At 59.0% G+C, this 22,738-nt stretch overlaps 1 protein-coding gene across 1 annotated transcript; it reads left to right on the top strand.

Annotated features, from left to right (window-relative positions):
* Positions 1 to 3,710: 3,710 nt before the first annotated feature.
* On the top strand, positions 3,711 to 10,740 carry ATOH8 (atonal bHLH transcription factor 8; the record flags this gene model as incomplete). The annotated part of the gene is made up of 3 exons (XM_080711429.1): positions 3,711 to 4,112; positions 10,248 to 10,439; positions 10,663 to 10,740. The coding sequence occupies 3 exons, from the start codon at positions 3,711 to 3,713 to the stop codon at positions 10,738 to 10,740; spliced, it is 672 nt and encodes a 223-aa protein (XP_080567555.1).
* Positions 10,741 to 22,738: the final 11,998 nt, after the last annotated feature.

Raw genomic sequence — 22,738 nt, forward strand, 5'->3', positions numbered from 1 at the left:
GGTTGGCCTCTAATCTGCAATCTTCCTGTCTCAGCCTCCCAAGTACTGGGGTTATAGGCCTGTGCCACTTCATCCGGGTCTGTTACTTCCTTCCTTCCTTCCTTTCTTCCTTCCTTCCTTTTCTTTTTCTTTCTTTCTTTCTTTCTTTTTCTTTTTTTTTTTTTTTGTAGTACTGGGGATGGAACCCAGGGGCATTCCACCTCCGAGCTACACCCCTAGCCCTATTTTTTTTAAATTAATTATTTTGAACAGGGTCTCACTGAGTTGCAAAGGACCTCACTAAGTAGCTGAGGCTGTCCATGACTACCGTTCTCCAGTCTCAGCCTCCCAAATGCTGGGATTACAAGCATGCGCCATCATGCCCAACATCCCTGTTTCAAAACAAAACAAAACAAAAGGCCAGGGGTGTAGATTGAAGTTAGAATGCCCCAGAGACAATCCCAAGTACCACACACACACACACACACACACACACACACACACACACACACACACACAAATATATATATCTGGGCTGGTGGTGCACTCTTGTAATCCCAGCATTTGGGAGGCTGAAACGAGAGGATCATGGTTCAAAGCCAGCCTCAGCTATTTCATGAAGCCCTTTGCAACTCAGTGATACCCTGTTTTAAAATAAAGAATAAAAAATAGGGGGGTGTAGCTCAGAGATAGAATGCCCCTGGGTTCCATCCCTAGTACCAAAAAAAAAAGGGTTTGCTAAGTTGCTAAGGTTGGCCTTGAACCTGCAACTCTCCTGTCCTTTGAGAGGCTTTCAGTCCTGGCAGCTCAATAAATCTGTGAAATCTATGTGACTGTCATTCAGGGCCAGTCGGGGTCTCAACCCTGCAAGCTGGTCCTTGTGGGAGACAGTGTGTGTGTGCTGTCCTGGCGGCAACCTACCACCAGGGGGCGCTGCCAGCTGGCCTCTGTCCACTTCTCAAGGAGGCTGAATTCAGCGCCCTGGCAGGGACAGGTTTGACCCTGCCTTAGCCACAGCTGGCCCGGACCTCCAAGGTGTGCCACCAGATGGGCCGAGAAGGGCAATAACAGGGATCCTTCCCATTGGTTGTACTCTTTACATCTGTCGTCTGTTCCCTCGGATACCGGTCCACCTAATGAGCGATGGATGGGGTCATGCCCAGGTAACAAACGGAGACTCAGAGGGGTGAAGCCGCTGTACAGGGCCACACAGCTGTGGGTGGGAAGCTGATGGACGATCTCTGCCAGGCTCACCTGGTGCCCACCCGGGTCCCTGCAATGACCAGCAGGAGGGGTGGCAAGGGAGGTGGAGCGCAGAGTGGCCACCGTTCTCACCCGCTCCCCCGAGTGATAGAGCTGGGACCTGGTCCTTTGGGACTGGGGCCTCCAAGGGCGGAAGGCAAAGCATATGGTACTAGACGTCTGTTAGCAAAGGTTTCCTCGGAGCTAGGTGTGGTGACGCACAACTTGGGAGGCCGAAACAGGAGGATCACAGGTGTCATCCTCAGCAATTTAGCGAGACCCCGTTTCCAAATAAAATAAGCCGGGCGTGATGGCGCACGCTTGGAATCCCCGCGCTTGGGAGGCTGAGACAGGAGGATCGCACGGCTTCTAAGCCAGCCTCAGCTACTCTGTGAGGCTCTCAGCAACTTAGTGAGACCCTGTTTCCAAATAAAGTATAAAAAAGGTCTGGGAGTATAGCCCGGAGGTAGAAAAGCATCTGGGTTCTACCCCCAGTACCACCAAAAATAAGTAAATAGGTAAATTAATTAAAATAGGGTTCTGGGTGTCGCTCAGAGGCAGAATGCCCCTAGGATCAACGTCCAGGGAAGAAAGGAAGGCTCTGTGGAAATCAGTGCGCGCTCTTGAAGCCTGCTGCTAATGTTGCTTCACATTCTTGTTCTTTCCCAACCACCCTGAGAAACTGGCTGCCCAGAAGGATGACCTCTGAAGCAGAAACAGTCCCGGGGATGAGCTGTCTGACCTGCTGCCCTGACGCCGCACAGGGCCCAGGATGCAGCCACCTGCCGTCCTCCTCCGGACCAGAGCGTCCTCCCTGGGGGGGAGTGTTCCAGTCTAGGCGACGCCTGGCATCAGCACCAGAGCTTAGAGCGGGGTCGAGGGGCCGTCCTCTTCTCTCAGCCCAGCCCCATCTGCCTGCGGGAGGGAGAGCCACACAGAGGCGAGGCTGCTGGTCCCGGAGGCCTCTGGGGAGGACAAAGCCCCTGGCCTGACCTCTTTCTGGAATCCCCGGTGGAATTGCAGAGGGCCAGGGGGTGGAGGGATTTATTCTGCCAGGGGGGTGGAGGGATTTATTCTGCCCGTTGCAGGCTGCAGAGGGCACCTGCAAAACCGCCCCTGGGTGCCAGGCGCTACTCTGTCTGCTGTTAAGGGCCACCACCACCTCGGGAGAAGGGCGAGACTGGCCCTTTCACAGATGAGGAGTGGGGGCACAGGACTCCGCTGGGGTCTTGTAAACAGCCCGTCTGGGGTGTGAGCCCATGAAGGCGGCGGCCAGCCTCACCTGCACCTCCGAGGTGCCTGGCCTTTCAAGTCCACTGCAGGGCAGCGACAGGTGTCCAGAGAATGTGTCATTCGCAGCCCAGCTCCCCGGGCTGAGCAGGCGCCTGGGTGAGCGGCCTTCAGCTCCTCCCGGGACCTGGGCTGCTACACAGCAGGGCCACCCTCCGCCTCCCGGGGCACCCTGGGGAGCACCCTGGGGAGCACGCCGGCGCTTGGTCCTCATTTGCGTCTTAAGCCCTTCTGCTCCGGGCTCCCCAGCTCCGGCCAGGAGAGTGGGGTGGCCTCGCCGCGGGGTGAGGGTGCCATGCCACGCAAGCCCTTTCCTCCTCCCCAAGGAGATCCCCCCAAAGCCGCAGCTCCCGGGTTTCTCTCCGGGGGAGGTGCTGCGTGGGGAGGTGGGCGCTGCGCCCGGGGTGAGCTGGGGAGGCCGCGGGGGCCGCGGGCTGGGGCGGGCTGGGCTGGGGAGTCCGAGGCGGACACAGGCGGCGCCGGCCGCCCAGCTGTTTTGAAAAATGCTTCCTGTTTCTTTAAAGGCCCCGGGCGGGAGGCGGCGGCGGCGGGAGCTGCCTCCTCTCGGGCTTGATCCGGCGACCGGGCTTCTGTGTAAACTGAGGCTAAGCAAACACAGATGGGGCGCAGCGGGATCCGCGGGAGGGCCGGCGAGGCGGCCGCGACTTCAGAGCGCGCTGAGCGCTGCGGGGCCGGGGGCGCAGCTGCCCCGGGAGGAGCAGGAGGGAGGAGGGAGGAGGAGCAGGAGGGAGGAGGGAGGGGGAGCAGGAGGGAGGAGGGAGGAGGAGCAGGAGGGAGGAGGGAGGGGGAGCAGGAGGGAGGAGGGAGGGGGAGCAGGAGGGAGGAGGGAGGAGGAGCAGGAGGGAGGAGGGAGGAGGGGGAGGGAAGAGGAGCAGGAGGGAGGAGGGAGGAGGGAGGAGGAGCAAGAGGGAGGAGGGAGGATGGGGAGGGAGGAGGAGGAGGGAGGATGGGGAGGGAGGAGGAGGGAGGAGGGAGAATGGGGAGGGAGGAGGAGGAGAGGAGGGAGGAGGAGCAGCAGGCGGGAGCAGGAGGAGGAGCAAGCGGAGGGGGAGGAGGGGCAGGCGGAGGAGGCGGGGCGGGGAGGAGCGGGGCGCCCGCCGCGCGGCGGGCAGAGCGGGCGCGGGGCGCGGGGCGCGGGGCTGGGGCCGCCTGCTGGTGCCGCCGGCGCCGCCCGCGCCATGAAGCACATCCCGGCGCCGGAGGACGGGCCGTGGAGGAGCGTGTGCGCGGCCGAGCCGAGCGGGCTCAAGAAGCTCCGGCGGAGGGGCCGGGAGCCGGCGCGCCGCGCGAGCGGCGGCAAAACTTTCCGCGCGGACCTGGCGGCGCCCGCGCCCCGCGCCGACCCGGGCGCAGCCTCCGCGGCGCCGGCGGGGTCCCCGGGGGGGCGCGCGCTCGCCGCCCCCGGCCCGCGGCCCCGCGCCCCGCCCCGCGCCGCGCCCCCCGGGCCCGCCGCGTCGCCCGGGAGCCGGCCGGGCCCCGACGGCCGCGCGCTGCAGCAGACCCGGCGCCTGCTGGCCAACGCGCGCGAGCGCACGCGGGTGCACACCATCAGCGCCGCCTTCGAGGCGCTGCGCAAGCAGGTAGGCGCGGGCCGGGCTGGGGGTGCCGCCGCCCGGGGCTCGGGGTGCCGCCCGCCCAGGGCTCGGGGTGCCGCCCGCCCAGGGCTCGGGGTGCCGCCGCCCGCCCAGGGCTCGGGGTGCAGCCCACCCAGGGGCTCGGGGTGCCGCCGCCCAGGGGCTCCAGGTGGCCACCGCCTGCGCGAGACCCCGCGGTCGGGGCGCTGGGAGTGCGCGGGGGCTTCTCCGCGGGGCTGGGGGCGCCCCGAGCGTCCCTGCGGGCGGCGGGAGGTACTAGCGTAGACGGGTCGCGCACCCTGGGGTGCCCGGCTTCGTCTCCAGGCACTGGGAGGCTGCGACCCACCGCGCGGCGGGGGTGCGGTGCCCGGGGAGGCTTTCTGCTGCGCTGCGCTGACTTGCTGTGGACTCAGGAAAGTTACTCAGCCTGTCCACGCTGTAAAAGCCGAACACCATTCCAGAAAACGTCTTGGGATCACTCTCCCCTTCTCCCCCTCCCCACGCCCCGCGGGGTGGGATGGGGCGGTGATGCTGCGTCCATCCCGGGAGGATGCGAGCCTCTGGGCGGAAGGAGCCCCATGGCTTCTGAGCCAGGCGCGGAGCTTGAGTTTGGGAGACACGTTTGGTCAGTGAAATGGGGCACGGTGGGGGCCAGTGGGCAGCTGGGACCCCCGGCAGCGGCCCAGGGAGGAAATGTCAGTCCCTCCCTGAGCTGAGCTGGCACCCGGTGCCTGGATAGGGAGGAAGCTGCCGGGTGTCCCGCAGTCCACTCCCCAGGACTGAAGGGTGCTGTGCATGGTGCAGCCAGGACGGTCTCCCCCACGGCGGAGCCATAGGCCCGGAGCCTCTGGGCTGGCAGGGAGGGGAGCAGGGCTGGCCCCAGGTCCTCTGGGTGCCGGGCTGGCGCCCTCTGTCCCTCAGTTCTGTGCCGACGATGTTCACACTTTGTCAGCCCTTCCTATTGGGACTCAACAACATCCCTGCCAGGACTGGACCAGCACATTTCATGGGATGGGAAACTGAGGCCCATAGGCGGAGGAGACTCGTCTGTGAAGTAGTGTCTGCTGCCCAGTGGCGAGCTTCCCACGGCGCCATCTGCGGCCGTGTCCTGGGCGCCATCCCCCACCACAACCCCACCTAAGCAGCCAGGACCCTCAGTGGGCTCTCGGAGGAGACTGCCAGTCCTGGGTGACATTTGCTCGAGCTGTGTGCACTCCAGGAATCCCAGTTATTGAGAAGGCCGGGATAAGAGGATCACAGGTTCGAGGCCAGCATCAGCAACTTAGTGAGATCTTCTGCAACTTAGCAAGACCCTATTTCAAAATGAAAGATTAAAGGGCCGAAGGGGGGGAGGGCTGGGCCTAGTGGCACATGCCTGTAATCCCAGTACTTGGGAGACTGAGACGGGAGGGTGGCCAGCCTCAGCAACTTAGTGAGAGGCCCTCTGCAACTCAGTGAGACACTGTTTTAAAGTAAAGAATAAAAAATAGGGCTGGGGATGTAGCTAAGAGGTAGAATGCCCCTGGGCTCCATCCCCGGTACTGCAGAAATTAAAAAAAAAATGGTCAAGTTCAGCGTGTCTAAGACGAAGCCAGCCCGGGCGCTCCCTGCTAAGTTTGTGTAGTTATACACACGTGTGCACATGTGCACATCACCTGAGCCCAAGAACACACGCAGATACACTGTCACAGATGCGCCTGCTCCTGCCCCTTTTGTAGAAAAGCTCTTGTCAGTGGCAGACACCTGCCTGTTGTCTGAGAAGGCGTCCTGCCAGGGCACTTCCTATCCAGAGTTGGGGCGGAGGCCACACCCACCGCATCCGGCCTCTGCGCCTATGGAGGAAGCCCCTGGCCCCTGGCCTAGAGGAGCCCCTTCCTCTCCGGGCCTGCTCCCACCTCTGCCCTGCGCGTCCTGGGCCATAGCCTGGCTGTGGCTCCAGTCCATGAAAGGAACCCTCGTGAAGCAGGGACAGGCGGGAGGCGGTCCTGCCCAAAACGGGGGGGGGGAGGGGCTCGGCTGATGTGGCGTCGAGGTCAGTGGCTTTGGCCCAGGCCTTGCAACCGGTGGCCGCCGCGGGTGTCCTCACCATCTCCTGCATGCCGCTCACCGCACTGGCACGTCGCTGTCCAGACTCCAGCAGGGGCGCCCCGTAGCACAAGCTGACTGCGCAGAGTCGGGGTTCAAGTCGGGTTGGTGGGGTGTTCCGGCGCCGGGCTCTTTGTCGGCTCTGCTCCTTCACGGCCCGAGGTCTTGGAGCTCTCCACCCCCAGTGCAGGAGGCCCGGCAGACCTCTGTCTCGTCACCATCCCCTACCCAAGAAGCAGAGGAGAGGACGGCGGTGGTCCACAGGAGGTGCAGGTGGCCAAGGCCTCTGCTCTGGGACTGCGGTATGCGGGGCAGATGTCAGCCCAGCTGCAACGAGTGTCCCGCCTCATGTGAGGGCCATGTGTGTACAGCTGGGCTGGCCCATGCACGGCCGGCTCCCCGCAGGTGGGTGGCGAGGGAAAGGCTGGCTGCAGCTGGGTGGGTGCAGGGAGGGGCGGGAGCTGCAGGACCTTTCGGCTCTCTGACCTCTGAACTATATCCTCAAGCCCTATTTTTTTTTATTTTGAAACAGGGTCTCACTGAGTTGCCGATGGTCTCCCTAAGTGGCTGAGGCTGGCCTTGAACCGACAGTCCTCCTGTCTCAGCCTCTCACATACTGGGATTACAAGTGTGGGCCACTGTGCCTGGCCATAGGCAGGTCCTTTTGCTTTGTTGGAGCTGGGCACTCTGGGAGCAGGAGTTGGAGTGGGTAGCCCTTCCTCTGGCCTGTGACCTCTGACCAAACTGTGACCTCTGACCAGGGTGAGCAGGTGCCGGCGTCAGGGTCCTCTGTAGGTAGGGGGGCAGGTGAATAGGCCCTGGGGTTGCTTACGAAAGTCAGGCACAAAGCTGGGAGGCTTTGGGACACTCAGCTGACCCCTCTCCATCCCGGGTCACTGGGTGGGCTACCACCTCTCTACCAGACAGATCCCTGAGCACTTCCTGCCGGTCCACACCTGGGCCTTGAGGTCAAAACCAGCTCACGCCAAGTACCTTAATCCTAGTACTTGGGAGCCTGAGACAGGAGGATCGCAGGTTGGAGGCTGCCTCAGCAAATAGTGAGACCTTCAGCACTTAGCCAAACCCAGGTCCAAATAGGAAGGAAGGAAGGAAGGAAGGAAGGAAGGAAGCAAGCAAGCCGGGGTGTAGCTCAGGCAGAGCACTGCTGGGCTCTGTCCTTGCAGCCTGGCAAGCATGAGGTGTCATCCCGCCCCCCAGACAAGGAGGCCCAGGGAGTGAAGACACTGGCCCCCAGTCACGCCGCTGGCAGGTGCAGAATCCAAACTCCCCTTCTTGCGTCCCCTTGACCTCCTGGAACTAGAATTGGTCCCTACACTCACTTTGCGGTGAGTGCCCCTGAGCCAGCTGTCGGGCCCGGGGCAGGAGAGGTGAGCCGCGGTGGCATTCTTGAGCCGCACGGTGGCGTTCCCCTATCCCCACATGGCCACCACTGACCAGGGCCGGAGAGCCCCATGGCACGTCCCCGTCTTCCACTGGGTGCCTGTCAGACAACCTCTGGCTCCTGTGAGGTCTCAGTGAGTGATACAGGTCCAGGGTGTCACCTGTTTCCCTGCGCAGATGAGCCTTTACTTGGGGACAGATTTTATTATTTTTATTTTTGTTCCTAGGGATGGAACCCAGGGGCATTCTACCTCCGAGCTATACCAGCCCTATTATTTATTCTTTATTTTGAAACCGGGTCTCACTGAGTTGCAGAGGGCCTCACTACGTAGCTGAGGCTGGCGCAAACTGAGATCCTCCGGTCTCAGCCTCCCAAATGCTGGGGACAGGTTTCAACAGGATAATACCACCTGCGGGGATGCTTCTGGTTGGGCTTGGCCTGGGTCAGCCTTGCCCTCACCTGTGGCTCCGTGATCCCTGCTCCCTCCCGGAAGCCCAGCTGCTCCGGCTGTTTAAAGGACACTCATGTGGTGGCCTCTGGGTGCCAAAGGGGCACAGAGCCTCTTGCCGACGGTGCACGTGGGCTGGCCCCACCCCTCCCTGCCCAGGCCCAGATCCTGTTTATTTGCTCAGGGCAGCTGAGCAGTGTTTTCTGGACTCTGTCTGGGGACACGCACGGCCTGTCCTGGTGGGGACAATGTCCGGGTGGGTGGGTGTGGGGAGATGGCTCTCCCTCCGTTGCCTCCTGCCTGCCGGGGATTGCTAGGGCCCAGGGTGGGCCGGGAGCATTCCAGGCCCCAGACCTCTTTGTCTCCTCGTGTGCAGCCCCTCTTTGGGAACCTTCTGCGATGCCGGCTGTCATGGTTTGCTGACCTATGCCAGGCTCTGTGAGACACCTGTCATCTGGCTGACTGTCCACCTGGAGAGGTCAGCCCTTGTGTGACACAGTGAAGACACAGCCGGGGTGCCGGGGTGCCCGCCCGAGATCCCAGTACCTGGGAGACCGACACAGGAGGATCGCGGGTTCAAGGCCAGCCCCGGCAACAGAGGGAAAACCTCAGCTGCTTAGAGAGTCCATTTCAAAATAAAAAATAAAAGGGCCGAGGGTGTGCCTTAAAGGTAGAGTGTCTCTAGACTCAAGCCCAATACTAAAAAAAAAAAAAAACAATAATAATCAATAGACCTAAAGTTCCCACAAGGGCAGCCATCAGAAGCAAGGTGCTGAGGAGGACAGGTTACCTGCAGACACCCAAATGCAGTTATCAACGGTCTATTTTTTTTTTTCTATATGACAGTATCAGAGCTCAGATATTACTCTATTTTATTTTTTTGTGGTACTGGGGATGGGACCCAGGGGGCATTCTACCTCCGAGCTACACCCCCAGCCCTATTTCTTATTCTTTAATCTGAAACAGAGTGTCACTGCGTTGCAGAGGGCCTCACTAAGTAGGTGAGGCTGCCTGTGAATTGCGATCCTCCTGTCTCAGCCTCCCGGATGCTGGGGTTTCAAGTGTGGGTCACCACGCCTGACTTTAGAACTTGCTCTTTCCCAAATGACGTGCTTCTGATGGCTGCCCTTGTGGGAACTTTAGATTTGGGATTGAGTCTAGGGGCATTCTAGAGACCTTGTTTAAAAATAAAGAATAAGCCGGGCGTGGTGGCGCACGCTTGTAATCCCAGCACTTGGGAGGTTGAGACAGGAGGATCGCGGTTCATGGACAGCCTCAGCTACTTAGTGAGGCCCTCTGCAACTCAGTGAGACCCTGTTTCAAAATAAAGCATAAAAATAGGGGTGGGGGTGTAGCTTGGACGTAAAATGCCCCTGGGTTTCATCCCTAGTACCTCAATAAATAATAATAAAAAAAATAGGGCTGAGGGTATAGCTTGGAGGTAGAATGCCCCTAGGTTTCTACCCAGTACTGAAAAAAAAAAAAAGAGAGAGAGAGAGAGATAAAAATTTAAAAGTATGCTGGGGGGTGTGGCTTGGTGGTAGAATGCCGCTGGGTTCAATCCCTGGTAGTACAAAGAAAAGAAAAGAAAAAAAAAAAGCCGGGCGTGGTGGCGTAGGCTTGTAATCCCGTCATTCTGGAGCCTGAGACAGGAGGATCCAGGTTCCTGGACAACCTCAGCTACTTAGTGAGGCTCTCTGCAACTTAGTAAGACTCTGTTTCAAAATAAAGAATAAATGGGCCAGGGTTTATAGCTTTGATGTGGAATGCACCTGGGTTCCATCCGTAGACCCGCAAAAAAAAAAAAAAAAAAAAAAAAAGAGTAAAAAGGTATGGGGGTGTAGCTTGGAGGCAGAATCCCCTTGGGTTCAATCAATCCCAGTACCGCTCCAAAAAAAAAAAAAAAATCAGGGTGGCCGGGCGCTGTGGCGCACGCTTGTAATCCCTGCGCTTGGGAGGCGGAGACAGGAGGATCGCGCTGGTTCGGAGCCAGCCGTGCTGGCTTAAGAGACCCTGTTTCCAAATAAAAAATATAAAATAGGTCTGGGAGTGTAGCCCGTGGGAGTGTATCCCGGAGGTAGAAGGGCTTCCAGGAACCCCAGTACCACCAAAAAAAAAAAAAAAATCAGGGTGGAGGCCCTGATGCGGCGCAGGCTGGGGGGCACGTGTCCAGGGCAGGCTTGCTCACACCTCTCCCGCCCTCCAGGTGCCGTGCTACTCCTATGGGCAGAAGCTGTCCAAACTGGCCATCCTTCGGATTGCGTGTAACTACATCCTGTCGCTGGCCCGGCTGGCCGACCTCGACTACAGCGCCGACCGCAGCAACCTCAGCTTCTCCGAGTGCGTGCAGCGCTGTACCCGCACCCTGCAGGCCGAGGGCCGTGCCAAGAAGCGCAAGGTACGTGCCAGCTGCACGGGTGGGGGGGCGGGCAGAGCTGGGGCGCCCGCTCAGCGTTCCCGGCTCAGGACTCCCGCACCCCGGGGGCTGGGTGCGCCCCAGCCCTGGCGATGGAGGTGCTGGGTGACCACGGTCGGTCACCCGGGGTCTCTGGGCCTGAGTTTGCTTGTCACTTAAACAAGGGCAACTGTGTATCTGTCTGTGCCCACATGGCCCCTGACAGATGCCACATCAGGCGGAGGGTCCCCGAGCAGGGGGCAGCCCAGGAGAACCATTGGGCAGGTTTGGGGAGAGTGACTAGGCCTGTGGTTGTCTGCCCAGTGCAATAGGTGAATGGCACTTGTTCTTTCTTTCGTTTGTGTGTTCCTTCACCCATCCACCCATCCTGGCTAGAGTTGCTGAACCCGGCACCTGCATAAAGATTTCAGATACAAGCCGGGTGTGGTGGCGCACGCTTGTAATCCCAGTTTTTGGGAGGTTGAGACAGGAGGGTCGCAGTTCGTGGACAGCCTCAGCCACTTAATGAGGGCCTTTGCAGCTCAGTGAGACCCTGTTTCAAAATAAAGACTAAAAAATAGGGCTGGGGGTGTAGCTTGGAGGTAGAATGACCCTGGGTTCTACCACAAAAAAAAAAATTAAAAATTAAAAAATGGCAGATATGTAGTCCTGGTTCCCATGCTGCTGGCAGAGAAGCTGGAAGACCCTCCTGCACGTCGATGGGGAGCGACAGCGCGGCCTGTCCCGGGAGCCCCCGAGGCCCGGCAGCCGAGGCAGTTCCAAAGGCCGCCTTAGTGGACGTGGTGTTTGAGCTGGGACCATCATCTGAAGTCAGTACTGAGCAGACCATCTGGATATCAGTTCCCACGTGCCTGGGGGGAGAGAACAGGGGACCCGGTCTGTGTGTGGGAGGAGAGGCCCAGCCCCGGCCAGGGGTGGGGACTCTGGCATCTGCTGCTGTCTCCTCCCTGCCTGGCTGCTCCTCCTCCAGGCCCCTCCAGGAGGGCCCTGCTGTGGATTCCCAGGTTTCTAGAGGCCTCCCGGGGGAGGTCCCCAGGACTCCCAGGTTCCTTCGAGCTGCCACGGCTGCAGCAATTGCACCTGGCGTCCCTGGGAGCGATTTAAATTGGACCAGTTAGAGGAATCCTCATCGCCTGGGCTGGGGGTACCTGTCTTGGGGGTGACTGGGATGACTGGCTGATAGCTCGAGCTGCCTCTGTGACAGAGGAGGTTTGTAACCTCAGGTGGTCTCAGCTGTCCATGGAGGTGTGGACGGGCAGATTGGGCACCGCAGGCCCCTCCCCCTTCGCCCACGGGAGGCCCCGTGCTCAACCTGTGGGGTTCTGGGAGGAGCTGTGGGAACCACAGTCCCAGGCAGGAAAGCGTCTGTCCCCTCACCTCCTGCCCCCGCCGGCCTTGGGGACCCAGGCTTGTAATTTAAGCCTTCCCAAGCAATGGAGGTCTGACCCCGAAGTGCTGGCAAGTATAGGCTCTGCCTGTCCCCAGCAGTCGGCCCCTTCCCACCTCAGGGCGCCTGGTGGTCTTGGAGTCCCTGGGCTCTCAGGCCTGCCGAAGGCCCCCATGGACCCCCTGAGAACCTAAGTCCTTAAATTGCTGGTTTAAATCCCCCCCCCCCAGAGCCAGGCGTGGTGGCACACGCTGGTAATCCCCGCACTTGGGAGGCTGAGACAGGAGGATCACGCAGGTTCGAAGCCAGCCTCTGCTACTTAGTGAGGTTCTCAGCAACTTAGTGAGACCCTGTTTCCAAATAAAATAGAAAATAGGCCTGGGAGTATAGCCCGGAGGTAGAAAGCCCCTGGGTTCCACCCCCAGTACCACCAAAAATAAATAAATAAATAAATAAATAAATAAATAAATAAATTCCCCCCCAGACTCATCCCTTGTGCCTAGCTACAGGGGGTAGCTCACCAGAGCTGAAAGCGCCGTTGGCAGGACCCCTTAATGTCTAGGCAGGAACCGGGTACCTGTCCCTCCTGTGGACTGTCCCTGAGGCCCCAAGTGTGGGAGGCAGGGAGCCCGCCCAGCACCCTCAGGGGGCATCGCCCCCCCCCCCCGCCCGCCACATACGTGGGCGCCCGTGGGGCCAGCTCTCTGCTTGTGCAGAGTGAGCAGCGGTCACGGGGTCTTCTGCACTGCTCTGGGTCACATCAGCCCGCCAGTGTCCCCCAGTGGACGCCTCCCACCTGGACGGGGCCTGGGATGGGCCCATCGCACAGATAACCAGAGCGAGAAGTCCTCAGAGGTCTCCTCACCTGGAAGGTGCCATCCATGCACTGAGGGTAACCCAGAGTAACACAAAATACTACTAATAATGGCAAATAAAAACAAAAGCCAGGGGTCGCGGGGCACACTTGTAATCCCAGCGGGCAGCGGGAGGTGGTCGGTTTCCAGGTCCTCCGGGCCAAGTTATAGAGTCGAATACCATTGGCTCCAAAGCCCGCGGAGTCTGTCTACGCCGGAGGGGGTGGGTGGGAAACCACCATCGAATTCCCTTCTGGTCATAAAGTGGATGCAATTTATTTTCTCTGGCATTCCACCCACCTCGGCGCTTGCCAGCTGTTGGTTCCAGGGGCACGTTCCCCAGGCAGCCGTCTGCGCTCAGCGTTTGACACTGGCGCCTGATAGCGGGATCCTGGTCTGGGGGGTGCCCAGGTGAGGGTGGGGTGCACCCTCTGAGGCTCCCTGGTGGTCCAGAGAGACAGGGGCCCCTCCACCTTTTTCCCTAGGAGGCTAAGATGAATGAGAACTCAGCTCAGGGACGGGACTCGGTGAGAAAGTCCAGCCGCTCCTGCCCGCAGATGTGAGAATCCGCTCACCTCCCGGCTGAGCACCGCTGGGAACGCAGCCTCTTTTTCTGTGGTATTGAGGCTTGAACCCAGGCATGTGACCCGCATCCCCAGCTCTTTTTATTTTTTATTTTTTATTTTATTTTATTTTTTATTTTTTGGTGGTACTGGGGTTCCTGGAAGCCCTTCTACCTCCGGGCTCCACTCCCAGACCTATTTTATATTTTTGAAACAGGGTCTCTTTCGCCAGCGCGGCTGGCTTCGAACCTGCGCGATCCTCCTGTCTCCGCCTCCCAAGCGCGGGGATTACAAGCGTGCGCCACCACGCCTGGCCTCTTTTTATTTTTGATTTGGAAACAGGATCTCACTAAGTTGCTGAGGGTCTTGATAAATTGCTGAGGCTGACCTCCACCCTTGATCCTCCTGTCTCAGCCTTCCTAGAACTGGGCTTCCGGGGTGCGCCACCGTGCCAGCTCCCCAGAGCACCTCTCTGAGCCAGCATTCCTCCGCTCAAACCCCTGCGCAGGCTCAGTGGTATGCAGTCGGGACGCTGGGGAAGGGGTGTCTGGGAGTGTGGGGTTAACTCCAGAGAGCCTACAAGTTCTTTTAGTTTCTTGGAATGCAATCAGCTGAGCCCTCTGCAAAACCCTGAAGTAGACCCAACACAGAGCGATGCCCGGGACCTGGTGTGAGGCTTCTGCTGCCTCTGCTGTGTGACCCTGGGCATGTTGCTTAACCACTCTGATTCCTCTGTCAAGTGAACACACATACTTCCTGGCCACCTGGCTGAGAGGGTAAAATGGAGTCTGCTCGGAGAAAGGGCTGGCGCTTCCTCCCCAGCACCGGCAAGGAAAGCCCTCGAAGGTAACTCCGAGGAGCAGAAATCCCTTCCGGGTGGATAGGTGCTTGACCCACCGGCCGAAAGGCAGCTGAGGACCAGCGGTCCTGGGCAGAGGCCACCTCCACCTCTGCACTTACCCAGACCCTGGCCCTGCCCCTCGCCTGGCGGGTCTGTGTGCCACCGCCCAGAAGCCGGCCTCCAAGGGCTGGGTCTACACCACGACCCATGGCCAGGGTCGAGAGACCCTCGTGTGCGGCGAGTGTCCGCTGCGAGCCGGGGCCCCACCTGCATTACCTCTGTCCCTTATACCGCCTGCAACCTCAGACCCGTCCCGCGCTCAGAGGGAAGCTCGGGTCAAGAGGAGGGCAGCAACCGGCTCAGGTCACGGGCCAGGGAGCTGAGACTGTCCACGAACCGTGATCCTCCTGTCATAGCTTCCCAAATGCTGGGGTTACAAGTGAGCGCCACCATGCCTGGCTTGAAACAGGGTCTTGCTAAGTGACCAAGGCTTGGCCTTAATCAAACCTGCCATCCTCCTGTCTCAGCCTCCCAAGTATTGAGATTACAAGCATCCCTCTCCAAGCCCCGAATTCGAACTCTTTTAATCTTCTCGGAGCCAATCTGCAGTCCCTCGGACTCCTGGGCCCTGCTCGCTCTCTGCCTGGCATGGTGGCCTGTGCCCGGGAGGTCCCCAGCCCATGCCCCGCTGCTGCCAGGCCACCTGGAGCACACCCTTATGTTAGGCGCGGCAGAGGAGGCTCCGTTTAGCCGCGGGAGCCGGCTGGTGGTGGCGCTGGGGGGCGGGGGTGTCATCAGCTCTGAGTAGTGCCCGGCCCCCCGCCGCCAGCGAGGCCTGACACCGGGTTAAGTCGCCTGGCGGCCGGCGGCTGCAGCTGGGAGCCTGGTTCGCATTGGGCGCCGCGGTTTTGATTAGCTGTTGTGCGGCCGCCGCCTGGAGCAGCGGGCCCCGCCGCCCCCCCGCCTGGCAGCCCCAGACTCCAGATGTTCCGCGCGCTCGCTGGGAAGGCCTGCTGGCGCCACGGAGGGCAGAGGGCAGGAAAGGCACGCGAGCTGGAAGCCCAGGCGCTCCGTCCCCGCAGGCCTTGGCAGCCGGCCCGGCCTCCGCTGGCACATTCCCCAGCTCTCCCGGCCATCTGTTCCCAAAAAGCCCTTTCAGAGCCTCCTCATCACTGCGGAGAGGACTCCCGAGCAGCTGTTTGGAGGCCCTGCAAAGGCTCCTTGTGGGAGAGGAAGCTCCAGCTGAATAGCTGCGGGCCTGGCCCCAGAGCCGGCGCCTGGAATGCTTGTTTCTCAGGAGCCGCTGTTTTCTCTTGACTTTTTATCTCTGGTTTTTATTTTTTTTCCCTCCCCTTCTGTGCTTTTTTTTTTTTTTCATTTTTGAGACTGAAAATGGAACCCAGGGGCGCTCTCACTCAGAGCTACACCCCCAGCCCCTTTTTATTTATTATTTATTATTTTTAAAAATTATTTGTTTATTTATCTAAAGGTCTGGGGATGGAACCCAGGGGCATTCGACTTCCAAGCTACACCCCCTGCCCTATTTTTTTATTCTTCATTTTGAAACAGGGTCTCGCTGAGTTGCAGAGGGCCTCGCTGAGTAGCTGAGGCTGTCCGTGAACCGCGATCCTCCAGTCTCAGCCTCCCAAGTACTGGGATTACAAGCGCACCACTACCCCTGGCTTTATTTTAATTTTATTATTTTCATTTATTTCTTTATTTTGGTGGTACTGGGGTTCCTGGAAGCCCTTCTACCTCCGGTCTACACTCCCAGACCTATTTTGTACTTTTTTTATATTTGGAAACAGGGTCTCTTAAGCCAGTGTGGCTGGCTTCAAATCTGCGCGATCCTCCTGTCTCCGCCTCCCAAGCTCAGGGATTACAAGCATGTGCCACCATGCCTGGCTCTGGCTTTATTTTTATTTATCATTGTTGTTATTATTTTGCATTACTCTGGGCTACACTTCCTCCCTATTTTATATTTTATTTAAAATAAAGTTTCACTAAGATGTGGAGAGCCTCACTAAGTAGCTGAGGCTGTCAGCGAACCCCAATCCTCTGGTCTCAGCCTCCAAAACGCTGGGATTACAAGCGTGCGCCACCACGCCTGGCTAAGATTTAAAATTTTTAAAAATAAGAGGGCTGGGTTGTAGTCCCTGGTTTCAATCCTCAGTACAGAGAGAGAGAGAGAGAGACAGAGACAGAGACAGAGACAGACAGAGACAGACAGACGGAGAGAGACAGAGACAGACAGAGAAACCCCTTTCTTTTTTTGCGCTCCAGGATAAATGTTCTTGATGTTTTGAAGCAGGTGGCAGCTCCTCCAGTGAGACCTCCCTGCACTCTGCCCAACATTCCCGGCCACTCGCGGGCTGTCCCAGCTGCTCGGGGCTCCTCCGGCCCTCAGGGCCCCTGCTGCCGCACTGCCAAAGGGACACCCCAGGTCTACCAGTACCTGCGGTGACCTCAGCAAGACCCCTGGCTGTCCCTGGCTCAGCCCAGCCACCCTCCCTGCTCGTCCCAGTTTACACCCAGAGCGCCCAGGGCCCGCCCGAAGGCTATTTTCAGCGGTGCGCTCACGCTGGCCCTTCTGCCTGGGACGCCCTTTTCCCCGGTCGGTCTGGCTCGATTAGCCTGGGGTCAGCCTCCCCATTCCCTCCCAGGGCGGCCTGGCTCTAGCGATGGGACCCATGGGACGCTCCTATCCTACCAAGAGCTGTCGGAGGGCTTGTTCTGGGCACTGTGGCGTGATGCTCAGCCTGTGCCAGGCCAACCTTTCTAGCGCGATTAAGCCCCGCTTGTAGCAGGCCCCCAAAGAATGCCGCCGTCCTCTCCATGCAGCCCACCCATCTAGAGCTGATGCCCCCCACCCCACGCTAAAGACAAGGGCCGCAGGGAGGGAGGAACAGGCCAAGAAATGTCCTCCCAGGCTGCCCCCCTCCACCTCTTACCTCGTTCCCTTAAATTAGCAAGAAAAGCTTGACTTTTACCTTCCAAATGACAGAAACCTAGCCAGGCATGGTGGGCACACTTGGAATCCCAGCATTCGGGAGGCTGAGGCAGGAGGATCGCAGTTCGTAGCCAGCCTCAGCGACTTAGTGAGGCCCTCTGCAACTCAGTGAGACCCTGTTTCAAAATAAAGAATAAAAAATAGGGCTGGGGGTGTCGCTCAGAGGTAGAATGCCCCTGGTTCCATCCCCAGACCCGCAACAGCAACAAGGAAAACAAAAGCAGGGTCTCACTAAGTTGCAGAGGGCCTGTTTGCTGAGACTGGTTTTGAACCTGTGATCCTCCTGTGTCAGCCTCCCAAGTACTGGGATTACAAGTGTGCACCACCACGCCCGGCTTCCTTTTCATTTTGGAAAAGAGTCTTGTTAGGTTACCGAGGGTCTTACTAAATCTCGAAGGGTCTCACTAAGTTGCTGAGGCTGTCCTTGAATCTGTGATTTTCCTGTCTCGGCTTCCCAAGTACTGGCATACATCACCAAGCCCAGATTGGCCATGATTTTTTTTTTTTGGGGGGGGGTGGTACTAAGGATGGAACTCAGGGGCTTTCTACCTCTGAGCTATACCCCCAGACCTATTTTATATATTTTTATTTGGGAATAGGGTCTCACCAAGTTGCTGAGAGCCTTACTGTTGAACCTGCGCGATCCTCCTGTCTCAGCTTCCCAAGGACTGGATTGCAGGCGTGCACCACCCCACCTGGCACGGCCATGATTTTGAAACTCTCAGATGCCCAGGACCTCCGACGACCCTCCCAGGCCAGACAGGTTGCTCCTTGGAAACAGCCGCCAATTCCAGCTGCTCATACATTCCCTGCCTGTTCCCCACCGGGCCGGCCGGGCAGGAGGCGCCACGATGGGCCGGTCCATACCTGCTTCCAGTTCTGGCGATGTTTGGAAGCCAGAAGCCCAACCCCCACCTGTGCCCAGAATAACTTCACAACACCCCCTGGGGGGGGGAGCGCTGAACTGGAAGCACAGAGGTGCGTGTGTGCTGGGGTTCGCACCCCGCACTGCGCTGTCAGAGGATGCAGTGTGGCACCGGGTCCTCTGGCTCCCGGGAGAGAGGCGACTTTCTTTTTTAGGTACACATGGTGGCACATGCCTGCAATCCCAGTACTTCAGAGGTTGAGACAGGAGGATTGCAGGTTTGAGGCCAGCCTCAGCAGCTTAGTGAGACCCTGTCTCAAAATAAAAATAAAAATAAAATAAAAGAGGCCGGGGTTGTAGCCCAGAGGCAGAACGTCCCAGGGTTCAAGCTCCAGTATTACACAGGGGTGGCGCTGGCTCCTTCCTCAGCCTTGAGAGCTTCCTTTTAGCCTCAGATAAACTTTCCTTTACAGCCAGGCGTGGTGGCACACACTTGTAATCCTGGTACTTGGGAGGCTGAGACAGGAGGATCCCAGTTCGCAGATAGCCTCAGCTACTTATTGAGGCCCTCCGCAACTTAGACCTTGTTTCAAAAATAAAGAATAAGCCGGGCGTGGCGGCACATGCTTGCAATCCCAGCATTTGGGAGGCTGAGACAGGAGGGTCGCACAGGTTCGAGGACAGCCTCAGCCTGCTATCCTGCATCCCCCTCCCAAGGACTGGGATTACAAGCGTGTGCCACCACACCCCGCTCACCAAGGGTCAGGGACATTCAGGGCGGTTTGACCACAGGTCATAGTGACTTTCAAGATGAGGCCAAGATCTGCCGTGCTGGCCTAGCTCACGGGGTGCTTCGGCTGGCTAGAGTACCCTTTGGGGAATGCTCACCTACTTGTGGCCCCCTCGTGGTACAAGTAAGGGGATTGACACAGAGAGGGCGAGGGAGGGCCCCGAGGTCACACAGCCATGGCAGAGATAAGTGAACACTGGGCCTGGAAGCTGGGCCACAGTGTTCTAACCATCACGCTCAGCTCGCTTGACGTAAGACTTCCCGTGGCTGGGATTCCTGGACTGGGGTTGGGGGGCGTCGGGAGAATGCCAGCCAGTGTAGACACCAGGGCACGCGTGGTCGCCTCACTCCTGGGTGCAGCTGTGGCCATGGGCCTCCACCCTTCCCATTGGGCAGGGCCTCCAGCGCCCGGCCGGCGGCTGAAAAGGAGCCGGGACCGCAGACCCCAGGCATCCCCACGGGCTGCTCCGCCTCGCCATCCTCCTCCTCCTCAGACTCCTAACACAAAGCAGATTCCTGCGAAGTGGGCTGGGGACGTGGGCCGGCTCACCACATCAGACCCTGCCGCCTCTCCTCCTCCCCGGCCTGGCCGCAGGCAGCTGGAGGGCCGTGCCCGGCCCTGCCTCACCTCTCAGCCCCGGCGACTCGGGGCCTGTGGTCAGCGGCCGCCGGCCTGGCGGCTTGGCTCCCTGAGCCGCCTCTGTGTGGCAGGATAAACACTGCCGATCTGGCTTCAAATCCGAGTCCTGCCAACTTCCAGCACTTTCCTCTCGGCCTGCAACTGCTCACCCCGAGAGGGGAGGGGGTGAGCTCGCGGGGGCGCCTGGCAGATGTTTCCCTTAAGATCCGAATGTACGGCCTCGCTGGTCATTCCAGGAATCCGGGGAAATCCGCGCAGCTGTTTTCTTAGGAGGACACGGGCTTCCTTCTGGTGGACCTGGAGCCCCATGCAGCCTCCCCAGAGGACGGGAGCCACAGGGGCCCTCGCCTCCTCCCTCCCTCCCTCCCTCCCTCCCTCCCTCCCTCCGGTCCCTTGTTGTTTTTTGTTGTTGTTGTTTTTCTGCGGTACTGGGGATGGAACCCAGGGACATTCTACCTCCAAGCTACACCCCCAGCCCTATTTTTTTTTATTTTTTTCTATTCTTTATTTTGAAACAGGGTCTCACTAAGTTGCAAAGGGCCTCACTAAGTAGCCGAGACTGGCCATGAACCATGATCCTCCTGTCTCAGCCTCCTGAATGCTGGGATTCCAAGCGTGTGCTACCATGCCTGGCTTTATTTTTTATTTTTAAACAGGGTCTTGCTGGGTTACTGAGGGCCTAAGATGCTGGGGCTGGCCCCTAACCTGTGGTCCTCCCTTCTCAGCCTCCCCAATACTGGAATTATAGGTGTGTGCTACTGTGCCTGGCTTGGTGACGACAGTTTACAGATGAGAACATGGACGCTCAGGGGAGTTAAGTGACCTATGCCAGGTCACCCGGCTAGTGGCTGGCGCGGCTGGGTCAGAGCTGCCTCTCATAACTGGTCCTTTCTTTCAGGAATGACTGGTCATGGGCCACAGGGCCACACCGGGGACACCGCCGGGGCTTCTCCAGTCAGGCCGAGAAGGGGCCGCTGACGTGGCTGTCACTGTCAAGATGCTGCCGACGCCCCCAGAGCGGTCCAGGCCGGCGCGCCTGCCCGCCACTCAGCCCGCCTCACCAGCATCCACTCGGATGCTTTGCTCTCTGCCCCGGATGGGGGAGGGAGGGCTTGCTCAGGTCTCCCAAGTTCACCGCCAAAGATTCCAGAGAATGAACAAGACGCCAGGGTGGGGCCCGGCAGCGGGGAGCCCCGTGCCCTCTGACCTCCAGCGTCATTCAGTTCCATCTCCAGCCAAAGACAGTCAGCGACCCGCCAACCATCGTGGAGGGAAGGACTCTGCTGCCCTGAGCCTCGGCCAGGAGCTGGCTGGTGCAGGAAGAACCTTCTAGAGGCCATGAGGGGGCTGCGGCAGTCCTGACACCCCTGCCCTGCGTCTCCACTGGCCGCCCAGGCCTCTGCCAGGTCCATCTTGGGCCCTGCGCCTCCGGAGAAGGGAGAGAGAGGCAGTTTCACCCGGACCTGCCCCATGGCAGCCTGCCTGGGGTATTGGCCCTCCAGAGGCCAGCCATGGACACCCCTGGCCCATGGTCCCCTCTGTCTGGGCCAGCAAGGGGGTGCTCTGTGGCCCCGCAGGAGGGCAGAGGGAAGGGACCAAAGGAAGGGGGACCTTCAGAGCCTTCCTGTGCTAAAGGCCAAAGCTGTTCACACCTGTGCGCCAACATCTGCTTCAAATTGAAGTAAAAGCCCACTTGTTAAGAAGATGCTGGCTGTGTCTGGGCATAGGGGCCGGAGGAGCCTGTGGGGCAGGGTTGGGCCCACCATGCCCAACGGGGGACTTGGGAGAACTCTGGGCAGGGCCGTGGGAAGGCCTCTCTGCTTCCCACCCCATGAATGTCTGCCGTGAAGACAAGTGATTTTTTTTTTTTTTAATGGTACTGGGGATAGAACCAATGGGCATTCTACCTCTGAACTATACCCCCAGCCCTTTTTAATTTTTATCTTGAAATGGGGTCTCTAGGTTGCTGAAGGTCCCACTAAGCTGAGGCTGGTCTTGAACCTGTATTCTCCTGTCTCAGCCTCTCGAGTACTGGGATTACAGGCATGCGCCCCCACGCCTGGCTTTCTCTTTCTGCCCCACCGGCATCCCCGCGTGGGTCCTGGGAGGCCCTGACACGGTGCTGCATCTGTGGGCTTGAGCTGGGGATGGTAAAGGCCACAGGGGATGGGAGGTGGTACAGGGGTAAGAAATGGGAGGACCGCCAGGTCAGGACAGCCACCCAAGTCCAGGGGAAGCCAGGGTCGAGGTGGCACCCACCGAGTGCATGGCCGGCCCCTTGGGCCCTCCAGTGCCCAGGAGAAAGGCTTTCTGCACAGAGGACTCTGTCAGTGTGTGTGTGTGTGTGTGTGTGTGTGTGTGTGTGTGTGTGTGTGTGCGTGCGCGCACACACACGTGCGTGCCTATGCAGACGTATATAAATGATTAAAAGTTCTGCTCTAGCCAGGCATGGTGATGCACACCTGAAATCCCAGTACTTGGGAGGTAGAGAATCACAGGAGAATCACAGATTTGAGGCCAGCCTCAGCCATTTAGCAAGACCCTCATCAACTTAGGGAGACCCTGTTTCAAAATCATATAAAAACTCTAGAGCCGGTCGTGGTGGCGCACGCTTGTAATTCCAGCATTTGGGAGGCTGGGACAGGAGGATCACAGTTCGCAGACAGCCTCAGTTACTTAGTGAGGCCCTTTGCAACCCAGTGAGACCTGGTTTGAAAGTAAAGAATAAGAAAAATAGGGCTGGGGGTGTAGCTTGAAGGTAGAATGCCCCTGGGTTCCATCCCCAGTACTGCAAAATAAAGAAGAAAGAAAGAGGAAGAAGGGAGGGAAGAAGGGAGGGAGAGAGGAAGAAGGAAGAAGGGGGAGGGAGGGAGAGAGAGAAAGGAAGAAAGAAAGGAAGAAAAAGAAGAAAAAGAAGAAGGAAGGAAGGAAAGAAGGAACCTCTAAAGGGCTGGGGGTGTCGCTCAGGCAGAACACCCCCGTCAGCCCCCAGTAAGAAGCCCCTGCTCTTCGTGGCTCCCTCCCTAGTGTGGCACCTCTGTTCCTGTGCACACGCTTGTGCCCAGATGCCCACTCGTGTACTCCCAGAAAGAGAAATCTATTTCGGGTAGGCTTGAATCCCACCGCAGCCCTCAGCAGCGTGCACACACAGCCACGAAAGACTCTCGCCAAGATGCTAGGGAGAGTGGGCGCTCAGAGCCTGTGGGAAGTGGGGGCTTTGCCGCGGGGCGGGGGGTTTGAGCTCCAGAGCCACCTGCGGGCAGGCTTGGGCAACCACGCCTCCCCGGGTCCTTGCCACAGACCACCGAGGGTTGAGGGCCCCCCAGGACCC

This window comes from Muscardinus avellanarius (genome assembly GCF_963383645.1).
Source record: "Muscardinus avellanarius genome assembly, chromosome: 15".
In the NCBI taxonomy this organism is placed as follows: Eukaryota; Metazoa; Chordata; class Mammalia; order Rodentia; family Gliridae; genus Muscardinus; species Muscardinus avellanarius.